The sequence below is a fragment of the Mesocricetus auratus genome, unplaced genomic scaffold, assembly GCF_017639785.1.
Source record: "Mesocricetus auratus isolate SY011 unplaced genomic scaffold, BCM_Maur_2.0 Super-Scaffold_100007, whole genome shotgun sequence".
Taxonomy (NCBI): domain Eukaryota; kingdom Metazoa; phylum Chordata; class Mammalia; order Rodentia; family Cricetidae; genus Mesocricetus; species Mesocricetus auratus.
In genome coordinates, this window is record NW_024429191.1 from 13,046,841 (window position 1) to 13,074,612 (window position 27,772).

Consider the following 27,772-nt stretch of genomic DNA (forward strand, 5'->3'; position numbering starts at 1 on the left):
GAAAAGATTAGCTAGGATATGTAAGCCTCAAAGGGTGAATGTAACATATAAGAACTCTTGGATATGGGTTTTAGAGCTGGCAGTTAATTTGTTTATGTGTGCTTTGTCATTTTTCTCCACTGAGAAGGGGTTGTATATGGTAAGAACCCAAAGCAGCTGGTGCCAACCTGCAAATGAAAGGTTGCAAACCTAGTAAGTACCAGCAAGAGTGTGAGAAAGTAAGTCAGATTCAGCTGGTTCCTCTTCTGCCTGCTCTTAAAGATAAAGGCCAGAAGAATGATCTAAAGATGGCAGTGTCTTCGTTAGAGCTTCTGCAGATGTCCCTGAGGACTGAATTGACAGATTTGGACTGGACATATTTAGATCACTCAGAGAACTGGTGGTTGAGTGCTAGGACCTTGAGTATTACTAAATTCATCAGTAATAGCCTTCAGGAGAAAAGCTACTGTCTTGGGTGCTGTCCTTGGTTCTGATCCATTTCATATGTTTGTTCTCAGCTGGGGGTAAAGACAATCTGTTTGCTTACTATGCTGGTTTACTGAGGAATACTCAACATTTCTGGATGCTAGAAACCAAAATTCTAGAGACTGAAGTGGTTGGTTCACATGGAACTTTTGAAGCTTAATTTTAGTGAGGATAAGCATAAAGTATTGCAGACCACATTCCACCAGTGGTCAAATACAGAATTAAGGGTATTTTAAATAGCAACTGGGGAAGGGGGTAAGTTTTTTTAACGTGCAGCAATCAGCAGGAATCTGCTGTTGTGATATGGCCATTAGGGGAAGGAGGTCAGTCTTTGATTATGTATACAGGATAAGAGTGGTGCATGTAGCCTTCATTGTCAGTGTGTGAAGCTTGGCTCTTAGATCTAGTCCAGAATAGAAATATTATATGAAGGGCCTGAAAGCTTGTCGTCAGCAGTGCAGCCATGTCATTCTCAGACTTACAGGCAACCTCAGTATAGAAAGCCTTCCCCCTCTTTCCTGCAACTAAACTATGCCCATACTCTATACAGATAAGGGAACTGAGGCAATGAAAGGCCAGTGTTCCACCTGCCCCTGACTGCTAACACTAAACTTAGTGTTGCTGAGTTTGAGCATCACCCCCAGGGAATGCGGTCTTGCTCTGAAATCTTTTCATCAGCTTGCTTTCAGGTATTGTGCTAAAGGGCCACCACCAGTACTTACTGCAAAACCAAGGCACAAGGATGTTTCAGGGTTTGGTTTGTGTCATAGCACACAGTGTACGCATAGCACACCATGTGCACATAGTGTACTTAGGACATGGAATTCATATGTTCCAGGCTTGGGGATGAGTATTACTTCCTGTAGCTATAGGGACACACTTACAAGAAGAAATATAACAGATGGAAACAGTGCTATACATGTGATCTCCCTGGTAAAGTTCAGACAGAGCTTGGGACCCTTGCAATGTGTTATCTCTCTCTCTCTCTCTCTCTCTCTCTCTCTCTCTCTCTCTCTCTCTCTCTCTCTCTCTCTCTCTCTCTCTCTCTCTCTCTCTCTGTGTGTGTGTGTGTGTATGAGAGGAGGAAGGAGGGAGGGGAGAGAGAGTGTACACGCACCACAGCACTCAGGGGACAACTTTTCTGTGGGTTGTTTAACTCAATCCAAAGTCCTAAAGTGAGTAAGCATACACCGGTTGCTTCTGGGGGTTCTTACCCATGTGTTGGAACAGAAAGTAGATCTCCATCAGAGGGACACGAACACTTAATTCTTCAAATGCCTTAAAGAATGGGCCCGCCTCACCTTTGGCCCCTCTGGCTATCAAGGACTCATGGTGGAGTGTGACAATGAAGATAAGCAACAAGCACTGGGTTTGAAGCAGGAAGTCTTGGGTTCCCATCATCCTTGTGCCTCAGCTGTAACTTTGGAGAATCATTGGCTTGTGAGGGATTAGCAAGAAAATGGGGAAGGTGGGAAAATGTCTCAAATTCCAAGAAAGACAACTGTCCAGGACAGCTTTTCTGCCCTACCCATTCTCTTCATTGCTTCTCTGTTTTGTAGAACAAGGCTTAGATCATATTGCAGAAAACATCCTTTCCTATCTGGATGCTAAGTCTCTGTGTGCAGCAGAGCTGGTGTGTAAGGAATGGCAGCGAGTGATCTCAGAAGGGATGCTGTGGAAGAAGCTGATCGAGAGGATGGTGCGCACTGACCCTCTCTGGAAGGGCCTCTCAGAAAGAAGAGGGTGGTGAGTATGGGTGCTTGTTTGGAAAAAGTTTCCCTGGTGTACGGTATAGTCAGCTTGATTACTCAAGGCAATTCTGTGCATGTGTCAGCATTAGTCAAGGCTGGTTAAAACGGTTAGAATTCCTCCTTCTGACATGTATGCAGTTGTTATTATAAAAAGTTTTAAATAACTCATGGGTGATTCATTCATCTTTTTAAAGCTATGAATTTATGCATTTTCAAAATGTAGGCAATGATCCCATCACAAAAACATAAGAAAAGAGAATATGAGAGTTGGGACTGCAGAGAAGAAGGCTCAGTGGTTGATAACCCACCCTCACTGCTCATTCAGAGGATCTTGGTTCAATTTCTAGCACCTATTTGGCAGCTCACAACTGATGCCCTCTTCTGGCCTTCAGGCACATTTGTGGTACACAAACATACATGCAGGCAAAAAACCCTATACATAAGACAATTATTAAAGGAAAATAGCAGAGTCAAATAACTATTTGCTTTGGTAATTTCTGGGGATTAAACCTGGGGGGAGTCTTATTCATGGTAGGCAACTGCATCCACCACTGAGCTGTACCACCAGCATGAGTTGTTTTATATCATGTCACTATTTATTACTGCTCATGGGGAAGAATGGAAACACAGCTATAGGGTTTTTCAGCTTGATAGTTGTGTGTGTTGTCAGTGCCCTGGCTCAGTCAGTACAGGGAAAGACCTACAGACAGGCACCGGGCTGGGAAGAGTGAGAGTGGAGTCATGTATCTTGTATGGAAGGAAATTTAAGGTGGAATAAGACTTTTCCTGGGCTTCATTAGCACTTAGTATGCGTGAGGGTGGAACATGTGGAAGAGAGAACAGGGAAAGCTGTTAGGGCATGAGACCGATGGGCATGAGTAATGAAAAAAGCTGTCAGGCTGGTTGTTTCCTCGATTCTAACTCTGTCATGAGTTTTTATTTTTTGTAGTGGATAAGAGCATAAAAATAGTGAAAGTGTAAAATCCAAGGTGAAGGCTCACAGCTTCAGAATGCCTATTTGTAAATTTTTAGAAGCTCAGTAAGATGTATGTATAGACTTTGCAACTGGTTGATTTCAGTATGTCCTGTTTTGTTTTGTTTTATTTGCAGATTTTTACTAATAAGAGTTCTAGGGGGAGGGAAAACAGCCCTAGACTGAAAGTTTAATTATTTGTGTGACGGTACTCAAAAAACAAAAGACCAGCATCATGCCAGAACTAAATTGTCTCTACCATGGAAACTGCAGTTTGTCAGGATTCCTGCTTTTGAACTGTTAACATTCAGTGCAAGGGAAGACATGAAACATGGGCTGTCCTTGTAAGCATGCTTAAATAAAGTCTGTTCTTTTATGTGCAAAAATGTAACATCTGTTTGTTTTCATTGCCAGGGATCAGTACCTGTTTAAAAACAGACCTACAGATGGCCCTCCCAATTCATTTTATAGATCATTATACCCAAAGATTATCCAGGACATAGAGGTAACTGTTTCATTTAATTGTTTTGCACTCTTTAGGGTCTTGTTCTCAACTTTTTATGTTGTTTTAAAGGTCCTTTTGTTCTAAATTCATGGTACTTGTTGAGCTTTGGAAATAAATGTCACAGTGGCTCATCTCGATCATGCCTTTTTATAGAAATACAACTTCTCAAAAACATGAAATGCTTTTGTAAGGCTGCCAGTTAATTAAAACCTTAATCCAAGATAAATTATATTTTAATTTGATAAATTTTCCACAATTCAAGGCCCAGTGTTTTAGTAAACAGGCTTTTATATTTTCAGCCATCATTGTAGAAGGCATGCTTGTAATGCCTCTCTAAGTCATGCATAGTTTTTCATAAAAACAACTCAGACCATTATTCTAAGAAGTGTTGGAGTGGGCCTTGTAAAGCAGGTGATGCTCTGGGGCCACTGTGGAGTTTGGTATAACTTCAGTGACCAGCAGAGATCTGTGGCTTTGCTGAGAAACGTTAGTTAGCAGTGTTCGATGCTGTTGGTATGTTCCAGTTCAGTTTTATTACTTAGCCCTTTTCCTTGAACCAGGAAAGACATGCACAGGTACTTCTCATTAACTCTTTCACATGTGTTCTTGCCTGTTCTTGGTTATTTCACTGTTTCCTCTTTGGCAGAAAAGTTTAGCTTTCGTTGGGCAATGCTGTATCACCCATAAAGTTACAGCTGGTCTCCAAAATGTGAAGTAATCCTCTTCCCCAGGTGATGAACATAAAAGTTCCTGTGCCAAAATTAGTTAATGGAGAAACATGTGCCTTTGTAGAGTTCATCCCTGCCCCTTTTTAGGCAGATGTGAACTAATGGACCCATCCCACTAATGGTGCATCAGCTTGTGACTGGATATCATTATTTAAAAGAGAAGAAACTCTTGTCTAGAGTATATGCTCTCTAAAATGACCTAAAAACTAACCTTTAGGGTAGACTTAATAATTTAAAACCATTGCCAGATAAAGTTTAGAAATTAATTGATCTGTTGTTTAAAACTTATACTAATGCCCTGCAGTGCTTAGAGGGCTGCCATCATAGGTTAGTTAGTGTTTGTGCATTTTAGTAGGGAAGGGGCTGCTCTAGGTAGGTGCACCAAACATCTTGGAACTGCTGTTCTGCTCTTTGGCAGGGGGGAGCTGTTGGTAGAAACTCTCTGACTTTTCTTGAGTGATCCCAAGTAGACATTCCTTTTGAGGGGGTGTTGTTTAAAACAAGTCATTAATAAACAGGGACTCTGGAGAACCTTTATCAGATTGAGGTTTGGTGATGGGGATTATTGTATTTAGTAACCATGACTACCGTTATAATTGACAGTGTTATAGCAGTTACCATAACCATTTCCGCAGACTGAAGTAATAGAGCTAGCAGAGGCAGCAGATATGATGGGAAATGGAGCCATTGGGGAAACACTGTTTGACACAAAACCTCTGCATCATGGTGGTCTTCCCAGTGGTTCTTAAAGTGTGGTTTGGGAAAACCCACTGCCTGGCCACAAGAGTCTCTTCCAGAGTTTTGTGGCTAAGTTTCTTAGTATGAAGAATGACGCTTATACTTTAGTGTATCACTAATAGTAATAGAGACAGAAGCAGTGTACCACTAATAGAGCACTTACTTGTACCAGATACTTTGTTTAGAAGTTAATAGCATATTTTCTCATTAGATAGCCTAGACAGCCTGAAAAGTAGGCTAAGTTCATATTGAAATCAAAGAAAGAAGTGCTAACAACGTAAATTCTTATCCTGGATCATGGCGAGTGGTACAGTCCACAGCCATCTACAGACTCTAATATACACAATGAGTGGGAGAGTCCACTGCCAACCACATACTTTCTGGCCCTTTATATGTGTTGTTAGCAGACATGTATATGGAAGATCTTCCCTCTTGTGACTCATAGATAATGTGAGGCTCACAGCCGAGCTTGGCTTTGTCTACATGACTGTTGTGAATTCCCACCTTCCCGGCACCATGATTGTCACCCCTGGAGTATACTATGGACTGTGCTAGGGGTTTACTAGATAATTGCAGTAATTTTACACTGCCCATGCCATATCCCTGTCTGTAATAGAAGGAAACAGAGAGTAAAAGAAGTTTTAGTTACGTAGAAGAGGTGGGCTTTTAACTGAGGTCTGTCTAGCTCTAGGCTTACAGTTAGGTGCTTTTTTGTTAGTTGTTATTTTTTTCCTTCTGTTTCCAAAGCAGAAAATTCAGGAAGGAGAAAGCCATGTTTTATTCCTGTAGATGGCCATCTTTCTCTGAGTGGGTGGATACTCAGTACTCAGTCAAGTTGAATTAGTTGAGAGCCCTTGGCCTTGCTTTAGTTCTGTTAGAGCATTACCAGAATGGCCCTTGTACGGTCTGTTCTTTCCCCTGCACTCCATAGGTGAGGCCCCTCTGGGACAGCACTGGTGTCCCCTCTCCTCTGTTTTGACAGCTTGCTGACTCCTGAAATACATCCATTCTCTGCTTGGGCACTGATGAGCACAGAGGAAAAGTGTTCCTCTCTGAACTTTGCCTTCCACATCTAGCCACCAGAAATTGGTTCTGTTTTAAGGAAAAATAGACAGCTTGGCTTTGTATGGCTAACTCCTGCTGTTCAGAAAACGGGCTAGTGAGACTCAGCGTGGAGAACAGTTCACATTACTCACTTTCCCAAAGGTTCCTCTCTCCAGGGTGTTCTTGCCACACAGAGGGTTTATGGGGCCTCTAAATTGAGAAGGAACTCCTGGCAAACCTGAGGCTTGTCCCACTAAGAGGCAGTCACACCCTCCTTCACTATCTAGAGTCCTTGTCAGTGCTGTTTTCAGGGTGGCTCACAGTGCACTGAAAGATACTTGGTTAGAATGGTTGAGCTTCATTCACTCCCAGAGCTGGGATGCTCACTCCCCAGGGCCTATCCACCCTGTGTTCCCAAGCGCTTCTGCAGGCAGACAGCCATTGCCCTTACAATTCGATATGCTAATGCCCTGAACTTGTATTTTTCTTTTCTGCCATTTCAGAGTAGTTTATCTTTATATTTACCGAGTAAGTGGATTTGAAGCACTCTCCTTGGAGCTGGCCATGGGGAAAATGACGGTGTGTTGTATCACACCTTTTAATAAACCACATTTCATTCAGGGAAAGTGGAAAGCTTTTTTGTGGTTTGCAAACTTGATATTAACATTGTCCTGACTAGAAAATGCTGAAACTTGCCCACCCACCCAGTTATGTTTAGGCTTCTAAAAATAATGTTATTCCTGCATACTCAGACATCTGTTTTCACTCTATTGCCAATTGAAATACCGCTGTATACTCTGTATATCATGGCTACTTTCCCAGTATTTTGAAATTTTGCTCAGGGTAAGGGCGTTTTACAAGTTCTGTAACACGTGAAATTCTCCTCTACGGTAGCTGTACCACGTGATGGAGAGAGCACCTGTGTGACTGACTTTATTGCTACCCCGCTCAGATAATAGCTGAGTTCCATTTGAGGGCTGAGCACCTTGCTGGGCCCACTACAAAATGCAGGCTACCACCACCAAATAGCACCTTAGACCAGCACAGTAATTCCTCCAATTGGGGTCAGCCCTCCCTTTTTTATTATAACCCACTGTTTTTGGCAGTGTTGCCAATAGGCTGTGATGAGCACATCACGTGTTTTGTTAGCTGGGGGGACAGATTCATCTGACCTGCTGTGCAGAGGTGGAAGCCAGTGCCCAGTTGGTACCACTGGCCAAGGCTGTCACTTGACTTGGGTCATTTCTGCCACCAGGGGCTGCCAGGCTTGATTGAAAAACTAGTTTTTGTGTAAACCTGGTTTAGAAGAACTAAAGAAACAGTTGAGGTTGTCAGATATGGGGGCAGTGTTCTGAGTAGGCATAATCAAGGGCAAGGGCTTTTGTGTGTGTGGGTGGCCTGGAGAACTAAAAGACAGTCTCAGATGTGCCCTTGGTGGCTGTATGACTGTCAGAGACTTCCTGTTGGGTTCCAGTAAGCTGTACTTAACTTTGGATTCAAGAGCCTAAAGATTTAAAACCTTGCCCTCACTGGGTCTTTGCAGAGTGTGACTCACCAAGGGTCTTCTGAACTTTTCCTTTCAAATGTCTTAGAAAGTTGGGAACCTTATGAGCATGGAGAGGCTTGGCCATATCCCGTTTCCTTTTGACCCAGACAGAGTATGTGGGAAGGAAGTCCTATCTACCCCAGCTGTCTGCGGGTCAGGAGTAGATAGATGGACAGCTCAGCTTTAAGGCTTCGCCCAGGTGTTTCAGGGACTGATTCAGCCTTGGGTGACTATGTGGTGTCGTCTTGACTCTTCTCCCTCATCTGTTTGTTGCGTTATATATAGTTAAACATTGTGGCCATTCTAGAAAATACCTTAAGAGCAGTGGGGGAAATGTGTAAGAAGGCCTCTCATTTCCTGTATTTGCATGACAAGCACTTTTTTTTCCTTTAAACTTTCATGTGATGTAAATGTGCTTTCACTGTTCATTAAAACACAAAGCCTACTTTAAAGCTCAAAGATAGCCATGCAGTTTTAAAGCAATACCTGGTCTACCTGGGGCCTAGAAGCTATGTATTCCATGCTTTGGTTTCAAGTGGAATCACACTGTCACCTCAACATGAGTAACTACTACCCAAGTCACTGACTAGGCTAGGAGTAGACTCTTTACTAGCATATCTGGCTTCCTAGGCCAACATTCCCTGGAATGGTTAGCATGCTGAGGTGGCCAATTACTATTTCTCTAGATGTTTCTAAGCATTAGGTTTGCTTAAATATGTTTTTATGCTCTGGACCCCTTTAAAAGGTTGCTCATAGAGACAAATTGATACCTATCTTGAGAGATGGTTGTGGGTGGTGGTGGTGGTGTGAGTTAGTTTTCCTGGCTTTGACATTTTACTAGTCACTAGGTAATGCCTGGCCTGATGGTAATAGGTGGGCTCAAGAGCTTTTCTGTTGTTGTTGTGTCCAGAGGTTGGACATGTGCTGTCCTGCTTGTTCTATACTGGCTTTTTGAAGACCCAGATATGCTCAGGACCCTTGCTAAGCACAAGGGTCACACATTTGTGACCTTTGTGGTGGTCACTTTCCCTTTTAAGTATACATGTGCTAATATATGTATTAGTAGCTCCAACTCTCCATTTCTGTGCCTATAAAAATGTGGGCAGTGGCTGGGTAGTTAGTGGTGCACACCTTTGCTCCCAGCACTCGGGAGCCAGAGGCAGGTGGACCTCTTTGAGTTAAGAGACCAGCCTGGTCTATAAAGCTAGTTTCAGGATAGCCAGGGATACATAGAGAAACCCTGTCTTGAAAACAACAACACCCCCAATCCTCCTAATATTTATATTCATTATTAAAAGTCATCTAGAAATGATTTGAAGTATACAGGAAGACATGCCTAGGTTTACGAAAATATTATTCCATTTAATTGGGTACCATCCCAATACTTGGGAGGCCGAGGCAAGAAGATTGAGAGTTTAAAGCCAGCCTTGGATACATAATGAGGAGTACCTTTCAAAAAAAAAAAAAAAAAAGGAAAAAAGCAAACATACGCAAAGAAATGATGTTTTATATAGTTATGCTGTCTTACAAAATCTACACCCATTGATTTTGGTGTCTGTGTTGGATTATAGAACTACTTCCCTATGGATGGATACCCGTATATAAAAATAGGATAGTGTTAGGAAGCTTAGTGCCTGCCCTGGAACATTGAGTGAGTGTTAGCATTTGAAAGAGTTCAGAAGAATGCAGCCTCCAGAGTAAGAGGAATGTGGCTTGGGTATCAGGAGAACCAGTAATTGGGCCTTTACTGTGAATAAAGGTGAGATTGAGCTTTTTCAACACAGCAGGCAGTTAGCTTTAGCTACTCTGAAGTCATCTTTCAAGCTGGACTTGATGTTGAGTGTCTCCTGGTTTCATAGCCTAAGAATCCAGACCGACTTATGCCCTTTTATCGTGGGTAGTCCTTTCTAGCTGCTCCCTGAGGCTAGACCTCCTGGTAGAAACCTTCTACTTCTTCATTGAATTGGGCCAGGGTCTCAAGCCAGGGTGCCTTTGTGGCCCTCAGGTCCTGCAGCCAGAGTTTGTATCATTTGTTTGACATGGATACTCCCTTCAATTGTTAGTGATATATTTGTGTTCTGTGTACTCTAAGAGCTAGGTCCATACTTTATACCAGTGAATATGTTCTTAGCAGAATCCTGGGCTGATCAGAGCTGGCTTTGATTTCTGAGTAGTTCAGTTACTGTTTTTGTGGCCTTAGGCCACATTTATAAAAGGAAAACAATGAGAAATACTACTAAGATGATTGCATAATCTTTAGTCAAATTTAGTTCAGAGTGTAGATTTTCCTCAGTGTACCTTGAGGTACATGAATGTACAAAGTTGAAAATAGTGTAAGTTGAAATGTGTCTAACATATTTAACCTGCTGAGCATCTTAATTCAGTAACACATTGCATTGTAAATTACAGGGTTTTTCTGTGTGGCACTGGCTCTCATGAAACTCTGTAGACCAGATTGTCCTCTGTAGACCAGGCTGGCCTCAAACTCAGAGATCTGCCTGCCTCTGCTTCCCAAGTGCTGGGAAGGCGTGCGCCACCACCAGGCAAAGTATTCCATTCTTTAAAGAGATTTCAGTCTGACTGGAGCTTAAAAATGACAATGCAGTCAGTTCTCTATGTAGTTGGCAGCTACTAGCACAGTGATCGGTTGTGAGGGGGGGGCTTAGTAATAAGGAAGTCTTTTGCCAAGTATTTTAATTAGCATTAGGGAGTCCATTTCAGACCTAACCCAGAACTCCCAGGAAATCTCATGACAGCTGTCAGGTAGGCAGGAAGGGTTTCAGAAGAAACACTGTTAGTTATTGTCTCACTAGGAAAGGAGCACAATTGGAGTGTCAGTGGTGTTCTGCTTCTGGAAGCAACACCAGATTGTGAAGCCTAACATAATAGTTGACTCACAAAGCCCACCTCTTGACTCGTATCTCCAGACCATAGAATCAAATTGGCGATGTGGACGACATAACTTGCAAAGGATCCAGTGCCGCTCTGAAAATAGTAAAGGTGTTTACTGTTTGCAGTACGATGATGACAAAATTATCAGTGGCCTCCGAGACAACTCTATCAAGGTGAGTTACTGATGTGTGTGTTATTTTAGAGTGATGCTCAGGACTGTTCTCAGAGTCAGCAGCTCTCATGTTGTTCACAAGAACCAGAAATGGCATTTCTTGGTCTCATCTCTCTTTTCTCTGAGCACATTCACATTTGATGCTTGCTGCTTACAATATCCCCTCAGATTTCTTTGTCCTGTCCCTGGAGATCACCCTTTCATGCCCCTATGCCCAGGAATCCAGGGGTCTTCCCATCTGCCTTCATTCGTACAAGAAAGAACCCTCCCCTCCCTCCCTCCCTCCCTCCCTCCCTCCCTCCCTCCCTCCCTCCCTCCCTCCCTCCCTCCCTCCCTCCCGCATTTACTATCAGTGCATCTATATAGCACATAACAAACTTTTGAAACTGACTTCTTATACTTACTACAAGCATATTTAATTTCTCTTGTTTTGTTTAGCAATAGTTCATTATTCTTGTTGCGAATAGCATTTCATGTTCCTGGGTGCATCACAGTGTGCTAATCCATTTAGTTCTCAGGGAAGTTCATGCTGCTTGTGGCTTCTCGGGATTGTGACTGAAGCCTCTGGAAATACACGAATGCAGGTCTTTGTGAGTGAAAACGTGTAAACTGGAAACAAAGTTATCTTTGGGGATGGATGACATTGTAGATATAATAACAGACCATGGTCTGTGAAGGAAGAATTGGTGAGCTTGGCTTCATTAGCATGACTGTTTTCTGCTCTCTGAAAATACAATCTTCAGAATGACAGGAAATGCAAACAAAGGAGTACTAGCTAAAGTGTGCAAAAACCCAACAATAAGGAAATAAAACACATTTTAAAAAGCAGGCTCAAGCTGGGAGGTGGTGGCACACACTTTAATCTTAGCACTGGGAGGCAGATGCAGGCATATCTCTGAGTTTGAGGCCAGCCTGGTCTACAGATTGAGTTCCAGGACAGTCAGGGCTACACAGAGAAACCCTGTCTCAAAAAAACAAAAACAGGCTGGGTGTGGTGGTGCACTTTAATCCCAGCATTTGGGTGGCAGAGACAAGCTTATCTCTGTGAGTTCAAGGCCAGCCTGATCTACAAAGTGATTTCTAGGAAAGGCTCCAAAGCTAGAGAAACTCTTGTCTTGAAAAACAAACAAACAAACAGACAAAAAGCCAAAAACAAAACAAAATCCCACAAACAAAAACAAAAAAGGCAGAGACCTTAATAGTGTGCCAGCAAAGCAGCATTTGCAAAGGTGGCCATGTTGTCAATCTTCAAGGAAGGGAAAAGCAACAGGGGAAAAAACATCACATTCCATTAATGTGCAACATCCACAGCACTCGCAAGACTGGGTGGGAAGTGAGGAAAGGAGCAGAGCCCTCACCCATTGCTTGTGGAAATGTGAATGAATGCTGCTTTGGAAGGCAGTTTCCTAGAAAGCCTCTTATCATCTGACCCAGTGCTTATATTACTTAGTATTTGCTCAAAGGAATTGAAAACTAATCCACCCCAACACCTGCACACATTTGTAGCAGCTTTGTTCACAACTGCCAAGCCTTGGAAATGAGCAGGTGTCCTATAGTGGTGAATGGATAACTGCAGTTCATCCAGGTAGTGGAATAATTTTCAGCTTTGGAAAGTATTTGCTTTACAAGCTATAGAAAGCCACGGAGAGCCTTAAATGTGTATTACTAAGTTAAAGATGTGATGTTGAAAAGGCGGGATGATTCAGGATTCAGTGTGGCGTTTTGGAAAAAGAGAGGCTATGAAGATAGTAAAAGAAGGAAGGAAAAACTCAGGGTGTGAAAATATTGTAAAAGTTTTACTTCCTTTTCATTTTTAGAAACTATGATCATGTCACTATAAAGCCAATTTTTGTTTTGATTCTTAAATGCTTAATTTTGTAATAAAACATTATATTTTCTAACTAAGAGCTCTTGATAGTTTGTTTGGGATTTCCAGGGAACATATACTCCATTAAAAAAAAGTTTTAAAGGTATTAGGGGTATGCATTTTTAAATGGTCCTAGTAGAGGCTGTCAGATTATTTATCAGAGAGTGAGCTGGCTCTTTCTTCCCAGATTTTTTTTATTTTCATTTATCTATTTATTTTTGTTTTTTTGTGACAGGGTTTCTCTGTATTGTTTTGGAGGCTGTCCTGGAACTCTGTAGTCCAGGCTGTCCTCAAACTCACAGAGATCCGCCTGCCTCTGCCATCTGAGTGCTGAGATTAAAGGCGTGCGCCACCAACGCCTGGCCCAGATTTTATTTAAAAACAAAAACAAAAACAAACAAACCCAAAAAACTTTATCAAGCTCAGCAGCTAAGCATTCACTTTAAGTAAAGCTTCATGTGTATTCTGGAAGCTGATTGATATTGCTCCAGTTCTGTTTCCTCGTGGTCTTCCCTACCTGTTTGGTGCTCATCTTGTTTCCTATACCCTGTGTGTATTCTTCTCTGATTCAGAGAACCTTTGTGGAAAGTATATGCACTAAATTGCTTCTCTGGTTGATCTTGTCTCAATAGATCTGGGATAAAACCAGCCTGGAATGTTTGAAAGTGCTAACGGGACACACGGGCTCTGTCCTCTGCCTCCAGTATGACGAGCGAGTCATTGTAACTGGTTCTTCAGATTCTACGGTGAGGTGCGTGGTCTGGCTTCATTCTCTGATCTGTGCCTGAGGAGACGGAGATGCATATCCTCTTTAGGAACTTTTGTATGCCTGTGCGCGCGCGCGCGCACGCACGCACGCACGCACACACACACACACACACACACACACACACACACACACACACACACACACACACACACGCTCCTCTGTACATATTTTTACTTGCTGTATATCTCAAGACTCTTTGATGGAGATGTGTTAAGCAGCTAGTCTAGAAGACTGAGGTTTTTTTTTTTATATATATAAAGGTGTTCTGTACTTCTTGCTGTGCTCTGTAGAGATGGCAGTATGTTATCCTATAAAATCACACTGCTTTTCGAGGCTGGGCTGGACCGATAGCCTCTGAAACAATACAGAGAAACCCTGTCTTGTAAAAACAAACAAGAAAAAAATCGCACTGCTTTATATTAGCTTGCCTCCTGTTCTTAGGAGCCTGCCATCCAGAGTGAGGGGAAAAAGTCAGTTGTTCTTGCAGCACAAAGGGTGCATGAACTGAAAGAATCAGGCAGTTAGTTTGCAGGCCCTCGAGAAAAAGACACTGCAGAAGGAAAGCAGTGACTGGTCGTTGGGTATCAAGACTAAAAAGGGGATATTACTGAAATCTGCTACTATACCCCTGGGAAAGCATACCTCCCTGTACCTGATTGGCAGTGGGGTGACAGAGTCCAGCAGAGCAAAAGGGCATCATGTAGTGGAGTCTGAGATGGACTGAGGTGGGGGGGCTGGAGGGACTGAGGAACAGGAGTGGAAGATTGCTTATTTGCAGGCATACTGTGGACACAGGGTAGTGCTCAGCCCATCCCTGGGTTCTGCGATGTTCCCTTTCGGTTATTTGTCTCAACCCTGCCCACAGCACAGCTACTGTCTGTGCCCAGATTTGGCCTATAGGCTGCTGCTTTGTCACAGATCACTGCTCAGCCTTCAAGGTCATCTTCTGCTCTATGTCCGTGTATCCTTTAGGATATTAGGGCTTTTTTTTTTTGCATGTCTCAAGTGTCAGATAAAAAGTGCTGTGATGAAATGCCCCAGCTTAGTTTGCAAATATAAGCAGTAGATTCCTCAAAATGCCAGTGGCCAACAAAAATCTTAAAGCTTGGGATTATCCTAGACTCCTCATCTGTCAGACCCACTGAAAGTCTACTGACTTGACGGATCATCTTTGTCACCTGTACAAACCTGAAGACATCCCTGAGTTAATTACTTTGAGTGTGAGGTAAACCTGAGCCCAGCCAGATTTATCTTCTTAACGATATCTTAGCAGTTTCAGGATTAAGGAGGCTGCTGCCCAGGTTCTGTTGCATATGTGGGTATGTGTACCCCATACCGTGCATCTGGGTACAGGGTTCTGCTGGCTGCAGCCTGGCATAATATACTTGAGGTACAGGTGGTCTGCTGTCACAATGCACTTGGATGCAGGGGTTCTGGGTTCACTTGGTACACTAACAATGGTACTGAACCCAGACATCACCTTTCCCTGGCTCTCACTATCACAGCTTTCTGTTCTCTTCTAGAGTCTGGGATGTGAACACGGGTGAAGTTCTCAACACACTCATTCATCACAATGAAGCTGTTCTGCACTTACGCTTCAGCAATGGACTGATGGTGACTTGTTCCAAGGATCGTTCTATTGCTGTGTGGGACATGGCTTCTGCCACTGATATCACTTTACGTCGTGTCCTGGTTGGCCACCGTGCTGCTGTCAATGTAGTAGACTTTGATGATAAGTACATTGTGTCTGCCTCTGGAGACAGGACCATTAAAGTGAGTGTGTCTGTGGTCTATACCCTGATTCTTTCCATCCCTAAACAGCAGAGAACAGGCAGAGATGGCTAGGACTAGGTGGCGAGGTCTATTTTTTTATGCATTCCCATGAGATCCATTTCACATGGTTCTAGAGCCACAGGCAAGAAGAAAAAAGTCATTGGCCTCAATAGTTGCCAATTTCATGAGATGACTTTGTTGATTTCTCTATGTAAGAGCCTTTGACAGTCCCGGAATTCACTTTGTAGACCAGGCTAGGCTCAAACTCACAGAGATCCACCTGTCTCTGCCTCCCAAGTGCTAGGAGTAAAGACTTGGAACAACACTGCCTGGTTTTTAGCCACTTTTTAAGGGGCTGAGACTAAGCTGAGCATGCTGTATGTGTAGGAGTTTTAACATTTGTTAACTCACACCACCACTACCATGACACTGAAGCCACTGCCCTAGGATGTGACCACCAAAGCAAGATGCTACTACAGCATGGCACTTATTTAGGGTGAGGGTCTGTTTCACAAAAATGGCTCAAACTGGTTATGGGAGTTTGATTTATTCTCTTCTGAGAGCTGGCTATTATATATGCTATTGAATATTATTAGATGCTAGGGAAAGAAGGATGAAAAAGACACGTTTGAGAAACCAGGTTGGGACAGATGAAAAGCAAAATGTGACTAGCAATTGTAGACTAAGATAACCCACAGGGTATGGGAAATTCAATTCTGCTTCCTTATCCCTTTTAACTTATTTAAAGTTTAGCTTTCATATATTCATGATTAAATTGATTCTTTGACAGTTTCACACATTGTCCATACTGACTTTGACCCAGCCTACCACTTCCCTAGTCTCCATTTCCCCACGAATCGCTTTCTATGCTCATTTCTGTTCATTTGACCGTTGTTAACCAGGAAGCATGGGTGTGGAGTCTAATGGGCTCAGAGGTGCTTATATAACAGTAGACGGTGACCTCCCTCTCTCAGAGTCCATTAGTAGCCGATCGTTCATCAGTAAGGGGTTATGTCTCGTGAGATCCTTCTAGCTTTGTTACATACTTAGTAACAGCTTTATTGATCTCTAATTTCCATACCTGAAGATCTGACTTTTCCAAATGTGCTTTTAGTGCATTTACAGCTTTGTGTAGCATTACCCCAACCTAACTGGTAAACACTTTCACTTACAACACTTAATATGTAGGAGAGTCGACCACATGTTCCTGGCATTTAGCATTCTATCCTCTATCTCTGAATTTGCCTGTTCTAGAAATTTCATGTAAATGGAATTGTGTACCCTGTGGCTTTTTGTGTCTGACTTTCTCAGAGTTCAGGGTTTAGCACAGACCAGTGCTTTGTTGCTTCTGGTGGCCAAATGGGTCTTTACTCTGAACAAATGACACTTTGTTTTCCCCTGTGCGCAGATGCGCTGTTGTTTGTTTCTCTTTGCTGGCAATTACAGATGATGTTGCTGTAAACATTTGCCCATTCACCTTTGCACATTCATTTAGTTCTCTCAACATCCCAGGGAACTGCCAAATGGTTTTCCAGTGTGGTTGACCCATGTTATGGTCTTGCTAGCATAAGGCTTCTTGCTGGCTTTAAGGATGTTCTGATGACTAGCACTGGGCAGTGCTCTATGCTCTGGTAACTTGCCCCACAAATCATGGGCCATGTTACATCAAAATGTAGGTGTCTGGAAGCTGAGCAAGTAGATATTGTGTGCATCAACTTAACCACATCAGAGTCAGGACAAGAGCAGCCCTGACAGTTAGGAGCACTTGGGCCTAAGTGGAAATCACCTCTGTGGAGAGAGTGCTCTGCACTCTTGCCAACACTTGTTCCTGTCTTGTTTTGATCTGTAGTGCTTGCGTACTGCAGGAGTCTCTGGAGTTTGACTCTTTGGTGGCTAGTAGTGTCTTGTTTACCAGTCACTATGTTGTACCTGCTCTGGATAAGTGTGTTTAAATCTTACGCCCATTTAAAAACTTAGTTTTATTTTTATGGTTGAGTTCTAATTTTTAAAGAGATTTTTATGCATTATGGAGATGAGCACTTTAATAAGATAAATGATTGCTCTCTCATTTTCTTACTTTATTAATATCATCCTTGAAATCACAAATAACTTTAATTTTTATGATATCCAGTTTATTTTTTTGTGATGTGTGTACTTTTGTTGTGATACCTAAGAAATCATTGCCTGATTATAGAGGTTCACTCCTTTGTGCCCCCCCTTATATAATTTCAGCTTTTCCATTTAGATCTTTGATCTAAGTTTTCCTCTGTGGCATGGGGTTGGGGGTCTAACTCCATTTGGAGGGGGTAGGCATAGAAATACCTGCTCTTTCCATTGGGCTGCAAATGCAGCTGGCTCACTAACTCAGTAACTCCAGCCGCTGTGCACCTCTTTTGACTCACCACATAGTGAGTGTGCCTGTGCACACCTATGTCTTACAGACAGATCACAAGAGGGGAGTATTTATATCATCATGTATGGGATTTTAAGAAACTGGTGAGAAGAGGAGGATGTAGAAGATGAAGATTTTGTGTCTCAGTACATTGTGTGATGTGTGAACTAGTGTGAAAGCACAGACATTTTCCTCAATACAAGAAATACCCGAGCCTTCCAGAAGTCATCTTTGTGAAGATTGCAAAGTTTAGAGACTTCTAAACTCCCCTGTATTTCAATCCAGTTTTATTACCCACAGTCAGGAAAGCTCATGCTGTCCAGTTTCTAACCCAGATCATTAAGCAAGAAGAAAGTTTATGGCAAGTCATTTGGTTCATTCTTGGAGTGTACCCTTGCCTTCCTACCATGTAGCCAACACTATCTTTAAGCTTGCCATTCTCCTGCCTCTGCCTTCTGAATGCTAGGATCATAGACCTCCCTGCCCAACTCTCTGAAGGTATCTCGTGACAGAATTTGGTGTCATCTTACTAATAGCACTGCTGTCTGTCTGCAGGTGTGGAGCACAAGCACTTGTGAGTTCGTTCGCACTCTGAATGGCCATAAGCGGGGCATCGCCTGTCTGCAGTACCGGGACCGGCTAGTTGTTAGTGGATCATCAGATAACACCATCCGGTGCGTAAAACAAAACGAAAAGCGTCTCTTACTCCAGAATTAGAACACATAGGAGTTGATCTGTGGATCATGCAGAGGAGAATGCTTGATGTGGCTGTGTGTGATCTCCCTGTCCTTACTTGCTGGACATACATCCTTTCCTGCTCCAAGCCCATGTCTCCTCCAGGAAAGCTCTTCCAAAACACCAGACTCTGAGGATTTATCAACTGAGATACCAAGAGAATCCCAGGGACTAAGCATAATTAAAGTGTCTTTGTTGTATTGATTTGAAAAGAAAATGGCTTTTTAAAGTTTAAAATTACACAAAACAAAATATAACAAAGTGAGGCTTCTTGCCTAAATTAATGCAGAAAGCACAAATGCTAGAAACCGATCAGCTTTATGTATGTGTGATATGAGCTAGGAGTGGGATGGGAATTTGGAATTCAAGGAGAATGAAAAGTCTTACCTGTGTGGGACGGGTATACAGAACTAGAGGAGGGCATGAGTCACCTGGGAATTTGTTTCATAGATGACTGTTTCTTGTTTAAGGCTATGGGATATTGAATGTGGTGCCTGTCTAAGAGTCCTAGAGGGGCATGAAGAATTGGTTCGATGCATCCGTTTTGATAACAAGAGGATTGTCAGTGGCGCCTATGATGGGTATGTGTTTAGTCTGCACATGCATGGCTATAGTCTTGTTAGGAACAAAACTCCTGTCTATTAAAGAGCTCTCTGCATACTGGCCTCTGTGTGAGAAGATCCATCATACCAATTGGTCAGGTGAGCATGCCCAGACTCAGAAAGATGAAATAAAGCTTGCTTCAGTCACTGTAGCCAGGCACTTGAGTTCTAGCTTATATTCTAACTATTACCAGAAATATAAAGGGTAGGGTGGCTCAGTATGTGAAGATGCTTGCTGTGCAAGCCTGGCGACTGGGGTTCAATTTTGGAACATCTGGTGAAGGAGAGAACTCACTCCAGACCCATGTGCATATGAATATGCATGGGAGCGTGCACACAGATGAAACTATAGGAAATTGTGTTCTTTGCCTTACTTATAAATAAACCAGGAACACCACTATCCCTTCCCTCTTTTCTCCTTTTGTTCTCAACGACAATGGAAGCTGTAAGCCCCAGTTCTACCTCGTATATGCTTGGTCACTGGGCATTGGTGCTCTGTTTCTTCATTTGGAAAAAGGCATCCTGAGACTTTGTACTCAGTCCCCCAAGTAATGAATTTGGTAACCCAAAATCCTCTACCTGTTTATCACCTTAACAGTAACATCCTTCAAAGTTTCAGGAACTCTGGGAAGGTTTAGGTTCTTTTTCTAAAATCAGATACTCAAAATCTAAGTTCAAAAACTTAGAAACACCAGCATGTTGCCCACTGGGTTTGGTGAAGACTTGCAGGTGCACTCTGGCTTGTCATGGATATACCTACCATGTAGACAGTGTTAACTTTTGCATTAATCCCAGTCTCGTTTTCCCTTGTAGGAAAATTAAAGTCTGGGACTTGCAAGCTGCTCTTGACCCTCGGGCCCCAGCAAGCACATTGTGTCTACGCACCTTGGTGGTATGTGATTTGTTGGGATGGTCGGGCCCCCAGGAAAGCTTTGTCTTGTACCATGCATTCAGGTATTTATAGGTGGTTTTGCCCAGTAGGGATACAGCACCTTTAGTACTGCAGGTCTTCTGTAGGCGGACAGTCATTCTCATAGATTGTGCTGCACTCCTCATGTAGTGTTGGGGTCTTTAGTGTGTGGCTGTGTTACATTTTATAACTGCACATTTGTGTACTGTTAAGGCAGAATTTCCCCTCTGTCTTCATTACATAGATTGTTGCGTTGGTACATAAAAGAGCACTTTAATTTTTAAACTTTATTTTGAATTAATAAATAATTGTGTATTGCTAAAAGAGTATAGTGTGATATTTTGGTCTATAGCATATATTATAGAAAAATTGTCAACTAATTAACGAGTCTATCGATTTTAGTTTTTTGTGATAGAAATATTAAAAATCTGTTTTTAAACTAAGTGTGGTAGGTAGTTCAGACCTATAATACCAGCACTTGGGAGGTAGAGGCAGGAGGATCAGGAGTCTAAGGTCATCCATCATCCTTGGCTACATAGTGAGTTTGAGGCCAACCTGGGATACATAAGACCCTGTCTCCCACCTGCAAAAACAAAACAAAAAAAGCAAAACTATTCTACATAAATTCTGAAGTATACAACACTTAGCTTTTTACTGTGGTCACTCTAGCTCAGTGGATTCTTGCAGTCTAACTGAAACTTTGAACCCTTTGATGAGCATTGGAGTCAACCCATCTTTGTCCATCCAGCCTTACCCCATCTCCTGCTCTGGTATCCTCCTTTTTGCCTCATTCTGTGAGATTTACAGTCTGTGGGATCATTGTCTTTCTGTGCCTGGCCTATTCCACTTGGTTGCTTTAAGACCAAATAAACACTTTATTTATTTATTTATTTATTTATTTATTTATTTATTTATTTATTTATTTATTTATGGTTTTTCGAGACAGGGGTTCTCTATGGCTTTGGAGGCTGTCCTGGAACTCGCTCTGTAGACCAGGCTGGCCTCGGACTCAGAGATCCGCCTGCCTCTGCTTCCCGAGTGCAGGGACTAAAGGTGTGCGCCACCAACGCCCGGCTATAAATACTTTATTTTGATATGTCAGTCTTTTGTAATATTACCAAAGCTGTTGATATCTAATTCTGTGCCTGGTTCTGTTGAATTTGTTTTTGATAAGGCATTTGAGAACAGGTGAAGGACTTTTCTTGAAAAATTTCAACAGTTTTGTTATTTTCTAAATTATTTTTCGAGCCAGGTGTGATGACATAGGCCTTTAATCCCAACACCTGAGAGGCAAAGGTAGGCGGATCTGTGAGTTCAAGACCAGCCTGGTGTACTGATCAAGTTCCAGAACAGCCAGGGCTACACAGAAATCTTATCTTTGGGATATATATATATATATATTTTATTATTTTTTTTTACACTTTATTTGTGTGAATGTTTTACTTGAGCCTGCATTCACCTTGTGTATGCCTGCTGGATCCCCTGGAACTAGAGTTGTGGATGGTTGTGAGCCACTATGTAGGTGCTGGAAATTGAGCCTGTGCCCTCTGTAAGAGCAACAAGCACTACTGAGCATTTGCTCCATACCCAATAGTTGTATTTGCATTTTTTACTTCCTTCATTGACTAGACCAGGCAGGCAGAACTGTGGTGAGGGCCACTCTTACTTTCACCATGAATTTTGATGTCTGCTGTGGTTTAACATAGATGTTTTTAGTTATGTTTAAAAAAATTTTTAATCGCATTTAATCCCATGGTTCAGGAGGCAGAGGCAGGTGGATCTCTGTGAGTTTGAGGCCACCCTGGTCTACAAAGCAAGTTTCAGGCTAACCAGGGCTGTTACACAGAGAAATCCTTCCTGGGGGAAATATATATATAGCAACTTTGCCCTTCTGATTTCTGGTTTTACCGCGTATCCCAAGTAGGTATTAACTCTGATGGCCTCCGTGAGGTGATCACATAGCTTTTCTTCTGTCACATATTATTAGTCCACAGTGTAGGTCATAATGTTTATAACTTAAAAATAAAAAGGGGATGGAGGGAGGGAGGGAAGGAAGTAAAAAAAGGAAAAGGAAAAAACCAAACCTATAAGGCAAAGTAGAGCATTTGTTCTCAAAGGACACAGCTCAGTGCCTGGGAGGTCATGCAGGAAGCTTGGATAAATGCTGATTTTGCGACTCTGGAGTCAGGGACTGTAAAGATGGTCCTATTAATCACACTGATCTTCCACAGGAACACTCTGGACGTGTGTTTCGGCTGCAGTTTGATGAGTTTCAGATCATCAGCAGTTCCCATGATGACACTATTTTGATTTGGGATTTCTTAAATGTGCCTCCCAGTGCCCAGAATGAGACACGCTCTCCCTCCAGAACCTACACCTATATCTCCAGATAGCGGTTTGCACTTTGGCCCAATCTGGTGAGTATGCTCAAACCCCAGTCCTACCTGGGCTCTCCAAGGCCTTGCTTCCTTCTGGGAATTCCTTGGTGTTATGAACAAGTCTCTTGTGGACCTAACAGGTCTCACGATAGAACCCTGTGCACTGTGGACTTCACGTCATTGTTACCAGGTGACAGAAGTCTTGAAAACTGGCTTCCTAAGTGATTTCCTAAATGGTCACGGCCATTAATTACACTCCAGGGTAGTCCTTCAGGTTTGATTTTGGAGTGCAGGAGTCAACCTCTTTCTGGCCCTTTGGTTCTATGGCTATCAGATGCACATACACATGTGCATACAAGACACTCCAGATTCCTCTTCTTCTCACCACCGCAGTCCACTCTTCATGGGGAGGGCAGCAGGTGCTTTAGGAAGCAAGTCCTTTGCTCTAGTCACAAAGCCATCACACTGTTGCTCACCAATATGCTCAGTCTAGAAGGATGAAAGATACCCAACTTACCCATATCCCAGATACCCATGACTACTAAGAACAGCATTCCCAATGTGAATATCTACCAGGGGCCACTGGATTCTTTGCACATCATATTGTAGACGTATACCTACCCTAACTTGTGTGAATATATGTGTATAAAGACTTTGGTTAAACTTCTCTTGATGTAAAAGCCGTACTTAATTCTTTGTAGCTTTTTAATAGTATTTTTTTTATTAAAAAGTACAAAACATCCATGTGTAAAATTGAGAAGCTGTGGGGATGGAAAGACCAAGAACCCCCTAATACCAAGTCACACAAAGTCTCATCACTTCAAATATTCTTTAGTCAGTTAAATGACTTTCAACAAGTTTACCTTGCTCAGAGCTAAACACACTGTAGCCAAGCACTGAATTTGACCCTTTGTATGCTTTGTTTTTTCCTGCCATTCCAGAAATTATATAGTTCTTACATTTTAAACACTTGAAAGATAATCAAAAAGAAAACTGTGGCGCACGCCTTTAATCCCAGCACTCGGGAGGCAGAGGCAGGTGGATCTCTGTGAGTTCGAGACCAGCTTGGTCTAAAAAAAAAAAGCTAGTTCCAGGACAGCCTCCAAAGCCACAGAGAAACCCTGTCTTGAAAAACCAAAAACCAAAAAAAAAAAAAAAAAAAAAAAAACAACAAAAAAACTGATGCCATGTAAACATTATATGATACTAGAATTCCAACCTCTATGAAGTCCTTTTGAGCATAGCTATACTCACTTGTTTACGTTTACTGTGACTGCTTCTTGTGCTTCAGTGGCAGAGTTGATTAGTGGGACAAAGTTCACAAAGCCTATATAACATGTCAACCAATTCCTGTGGAGCCCTTTAAGAATAAAAAAATCTGCACCAAGAATGGCAGATCTGTGCTGCTTTGGACAACTCACTTTGATCAGTAGCGCTAGATGAGGGGAACAGCTCTGTGACCCCAAATGACTGCAAGGCATGTTGGGCTAGTGATACCTGCCGTGTGTGTGGGGGGGCACCAGCATCAGGGACCTGAGAGCCACTCAAATGTTTACTGTTCCTGGTCTCCCATGTGTTAACACTGTGCTTACACAGTCATCCACTCCCTTGCTGCTTTCTCTTGGAAGATTCTTTGAGTCCATTGAAGAATCCACCTGACAGAATCTTGTATTCGTTAAGTGAAATCTTCAGAGCACACCACACAGAGACAGAAGACAAGGAGCTCTTGACTAGTCATAATCAAAAAAAGCCTAAGGAGCAGAGGTTGGGGGTGGGGTAGAAGGTGTGGCCTTCCTCCTGGTCTTCCCCTTTCCTTCTTGAGCCTGCCCTCTTGTTCTTTCTATGCCTGTCCTGTCCAATTAATGTCTGTTCTCGTTCTTCTCCAGGGTTTCTTGGTCTTGAACTACTGGCTACATGGCTACCACATGCCTACGGGAGTTCGTTCACAGCTGAGTTCTGGGGCTGGAATTGGTTCTAGATGCTGGGTAGACACAAAGCAGCCCCACTCTTCAAGCCCCAATGTTTCTCACCACCCCCGGCTCTACTTGGAGAAGGACAGCTTAGCTCACCAACTGCAAGTAGAGCAGCAGTTCCTGCCCCTCCCTCCAGTGAAGAACCCAACGCTTCCTTCTGATGCACATGCTCACAGGAAGGACACATGACTTGTTCTTCAGAAGCAAGGCGACCATCCAGAGAAGACTGGCCTCTAATTCACATCGCTTTGCACCTTGGTTTGGTACTAAAAACAGCATTGCATTCTTGGTGAAGTGTTGGGCGTTCAGGGCTTTCCTCTCTCTCCAGCAGCAGCAGCAACAGCCGCAGCCGCCGCCGCCGCAGCAGCAGCAGCAGCTTCTTCTTAGACCTTCAGGTCACTGTCGTTCTGACGAGCATAGGAATGTGTCGGACAATGGACAGCTCTGGATTATTTTAGTATTTTTGGATTACACTTCCTTTCTGTACTGGTTTCTTTTAATTTAAAGAATAAGCATTATATTACCTCTCCACAGGTAGTATAGCTATTTTCTTTTATTAACTGTTCTGTTCCCTCATCATTTCCTGATATTTGGTAGAGTAACACCTTTATCCACGTGCTTGCCTCCTAATTTAAAATACTGTACCCGCATGTAGATATAATGTACATAACAATTCAAGCTCAAGGTTGCCGTATGGGGCCCCCTGCATGGAGACACTGCTGTGGAGTGTTGCTCTTAGCAGCAGGTGGGCCTGAGAGCCTGACTCCAAGGTTGCTGTGATTTCCTAGAACCTTCTGCAGTATTCATTTGCATTTTATTTTATTTGTCACTGTCCTGTGTGCGCTGTTTTCAGATGGAACTTCAGAAGTTTAACATGGTGTTCATTTGTTTTGTGACATCTGCAGTGGACAGGTAGCCTCGCAGTCTCCCTGTCACTGCACTTTTCCTCTTAAGTACCCTCCCGAGAGCTAACGGTCACCTTGTCATGGTGATCATGGCTTCTCTGTCAACATCCTTCCACGTGGCAGTTACCCTGAGGCAGGGAGAAGGCAGCTCCACTGACAGGGCTCCTGGCTTTGGGCTCCGTGCACTCTGGTAGGGTGTTGGGGTCAGCTGCTGAGTGAGAGCCTGCTGAGCAGGTGAGCTGTTCAGAGCCACATTAAGGGCAAGGCACTCCTGTGTGGAGCTGAACCTCAGGCCCGTCATCTCTGGTGTCACTTATCACTCAGTTCTCAAAGCTCCGAGTGGGAGGGGACACACAGACAGGACATTGGTCGACATTGTTTCCCTCTTTCAAGATTAGGTTTTGATTTGCCCCTCACCATTGTTTCCAAAGATCAAGGAATGTCAGTACCCTTTCAAAGGACCAACCAGCCCTCCCTGTGAATGGAGCCTCTTCCCATGGAAGCACACGCTAGGAGAGAGAAGGCCTCTGGGCTCCACGTGTCCTGGCATTGTGAATGCTGTGGGATCAGTGTGTGCTGGTGATTTGTTTACTGGGTTGGCGTTGCTTTTTAGTTGTTGGTTTCTTTCTTCTTTTTTTTAAATACATCATTCTCACATGCTTCTACATTTGTTTCTGAGAGGTAGAGGCTCAAATGTATAGAAAGTAGGCCCCTGTCCATAAGGGGAGTGTGAACACACCACTCACAGCTCATCACCCATTTGACAGGAATGTCCAGGGGATAGGGAGGGGGAGGGGAGGAAGTAAGTTCTGAACAATTGGACTTTTCTGTTGTTTTTGCATGTTAAATATAGAAGTTCGTGTCCATCCTTGGGAGATCATGGCCTTCAAATATGCACACGACCTTTGAATTGTGCCTACTAAATTATAGCAGGGGACTTGGGTACCCAAGGAATTCCAATTTCTGGGATTACGGTAGTAATTCCCAGTTGTACTCTGGACTTTATTTTGCTAACTGTAATTGAGCAACTGTAAATTACTGCTATATTAATGTGTTAAAGCACTGGGGTAGTCTAATTCTAACTGGTAATTAATTATGTTTGCCAATTATCTGTTTGAAATAAATATGTGTCTGAACAGCTATTGAAACTGTTAAATTGTACAGATATTATCATGACGGCTTTGTACTGTGGAATGTGCTTAATAAAAAGTTTGACCTTTGTCCAATAAATTGCTAAGTAATGTCAGTAAATCAAGATGAGTATTATGCAGTACACCTGGCCTGGCTTCTGGCCTTTGTTACTTCAGCTACTAATTCAAAGCCAATACTCTCAATAAAGTGTTGCAGTACTCCGATGTTGTTACATTTTTCAGGGGGAAAAAAACAGTTTGGTGCTATCAGGAATTAAACTACATACTTACAGGTGGATTTTCAAAGTCATCTGGTCTAGAAGGTAAAGCTGAAGGTGGTGTTTGTGGCCTGTGGAATTCCTCACCTTCTGCTCTCCCAGAAAGCTTCGAGAGCCCAGGCGTCTGCGTGTCGGGTGTGCATGAGTTCTTCATAAGCTCTGCAAAGTAGGGAAGAGGTCCCAAGTACTTCCCGGTGAGAGGAGCCTTCCTCTTGAAGTGGTGTGTGTGATGGCATTACAGGTGCAGGAAGCGAGCTTGCCACGAGAGTGGGCCTTTTGAATGAAATAGAACAGTATTTTGATGTGTTATCCATGAGCTTGGATATAACCCTAAGAGTACAGAAAGCTGCTTCCCCCACTCCAGCCACCACCCCACCCCTTCTTTGGTGATCATCCTGTGTCATTCTTGTTCAATGCTTATTATTTTTTATAAGGATATATCTTCAATTGAGAGTGAAAATTGCTTTGTTTCTTGCCCAAGTGTTAAATACAGTAAACTGTTTCCTGTGGTTTGAGCTAGTCCTAGGAACAACAAGGGATGAACTCCCGTCAGTGATTGATGAGGGCAGCCCTAGCCTGGACTGGTGTCCTGGGTTCTATAAGAAAGCAGGCTGAGCAAGCCACGGGAAGCATGAGCAGCACCCCTCATGCCCCTGCATCAGCTGCTGCCTCCATGTTCCTGCCTTCAGTTACTGAACAGTGATATGGAAGTGTAAACAGAATAAACCCTTTCTTTCACAACTTTTTGGTCATGATATTTTATCACAGCAGTCTAATTAAGACAGATTCCGACCTCCCATAGCTGGGGAACCCTCCCTCCCTCCCTGATGCATCCCTCATGCTGGGGATTTGAGGGTTCTCTTGTACTCCTTGACTGCTATCAGATGAGCTGCCCTGCCATTCTAGCCTGCTTGTCTTCTAAATAAAGATGGGCGATTTGACTGATGCTCCTCCATGTTAGCTACCAGGTATTCCTGGCAGGTCGTTGCTCCCTGTCTGACTTGCTACTTGGGATGGCACATGGCAAGCTCAGGTGACTGCAAGTAGTGTAAATCCAGTGATGCCAGCGCTGATCTCAAGGTGCCCTGGAAATGTAGATTATGTGCTCACCCAACTGCTAGAAGCACTCGTTCTAGATGTATTCCTGTTGTGTCTGAGTGTTTTGTCTGCCTTGGGGCTTCTGCCATTGCGATAAAACACCGTGATTGAAAGCAGCTTGAAGGAAGTCGGGCAGGAGCCTGGGGGC

The 27,772-nt window shown here is 43.0% G+C and overlaps 1 protein-coding gene across 6 annotated transcripts in view; it reads left to right on the top strand.

The window, feature by feature from the left end:
• Positions 1-26,470, top strand: part of Fbxw11 (F-box and WD repeat domain containing 11) — a 100,353-nt gene extending 73,883 nt beyond the window's left edge. For all 6 annotated transcript variants that reach the window (XM_013114791.3, XM_013114794.3, XM_005071960.4 and 3 more), the window contains 10 exons: positions 2,025-2,211; positions 3,604-3,694; positions 10,678-10,815; positions 13,314-13,432; positions 14,974-15,223; positions 18,171-18,289; positions 18,821-18,931; positions 19,766-19,844; positions 22,094-22,279; positions 24,127-26,470. In XM_013114791.3, the coding sequence (XP_012970245.1) occupies positions 2,025-2,211; positions 3,604-3,694; positions 10,678-10,815; positions 13,314-13,432; positions 14,974-15,223; positions 18,171-18,289; positions 18,821-18,931; positions 19,766-19,844; positions 22,094-22,255 (1,256 nt within the window). In that variant the 3' untranslated portion in view covers positions 22,256-22,279; positions 24,127-26,470. The remainder of the gene's footprint in view (positions 1-2,024; positions 2,212-3,603; positions 3,695-10,677; positions 10,816-13,313; positions 13,433-14,973; positions 15,224-18,170; positions 18,290-18,820; positions 18,932-19,765; positions 19,845-22,093; positions 22,280-24,126) is intronic.
• Positions 26,471-27,772: the final 1,302 nt, after the last annotated feature.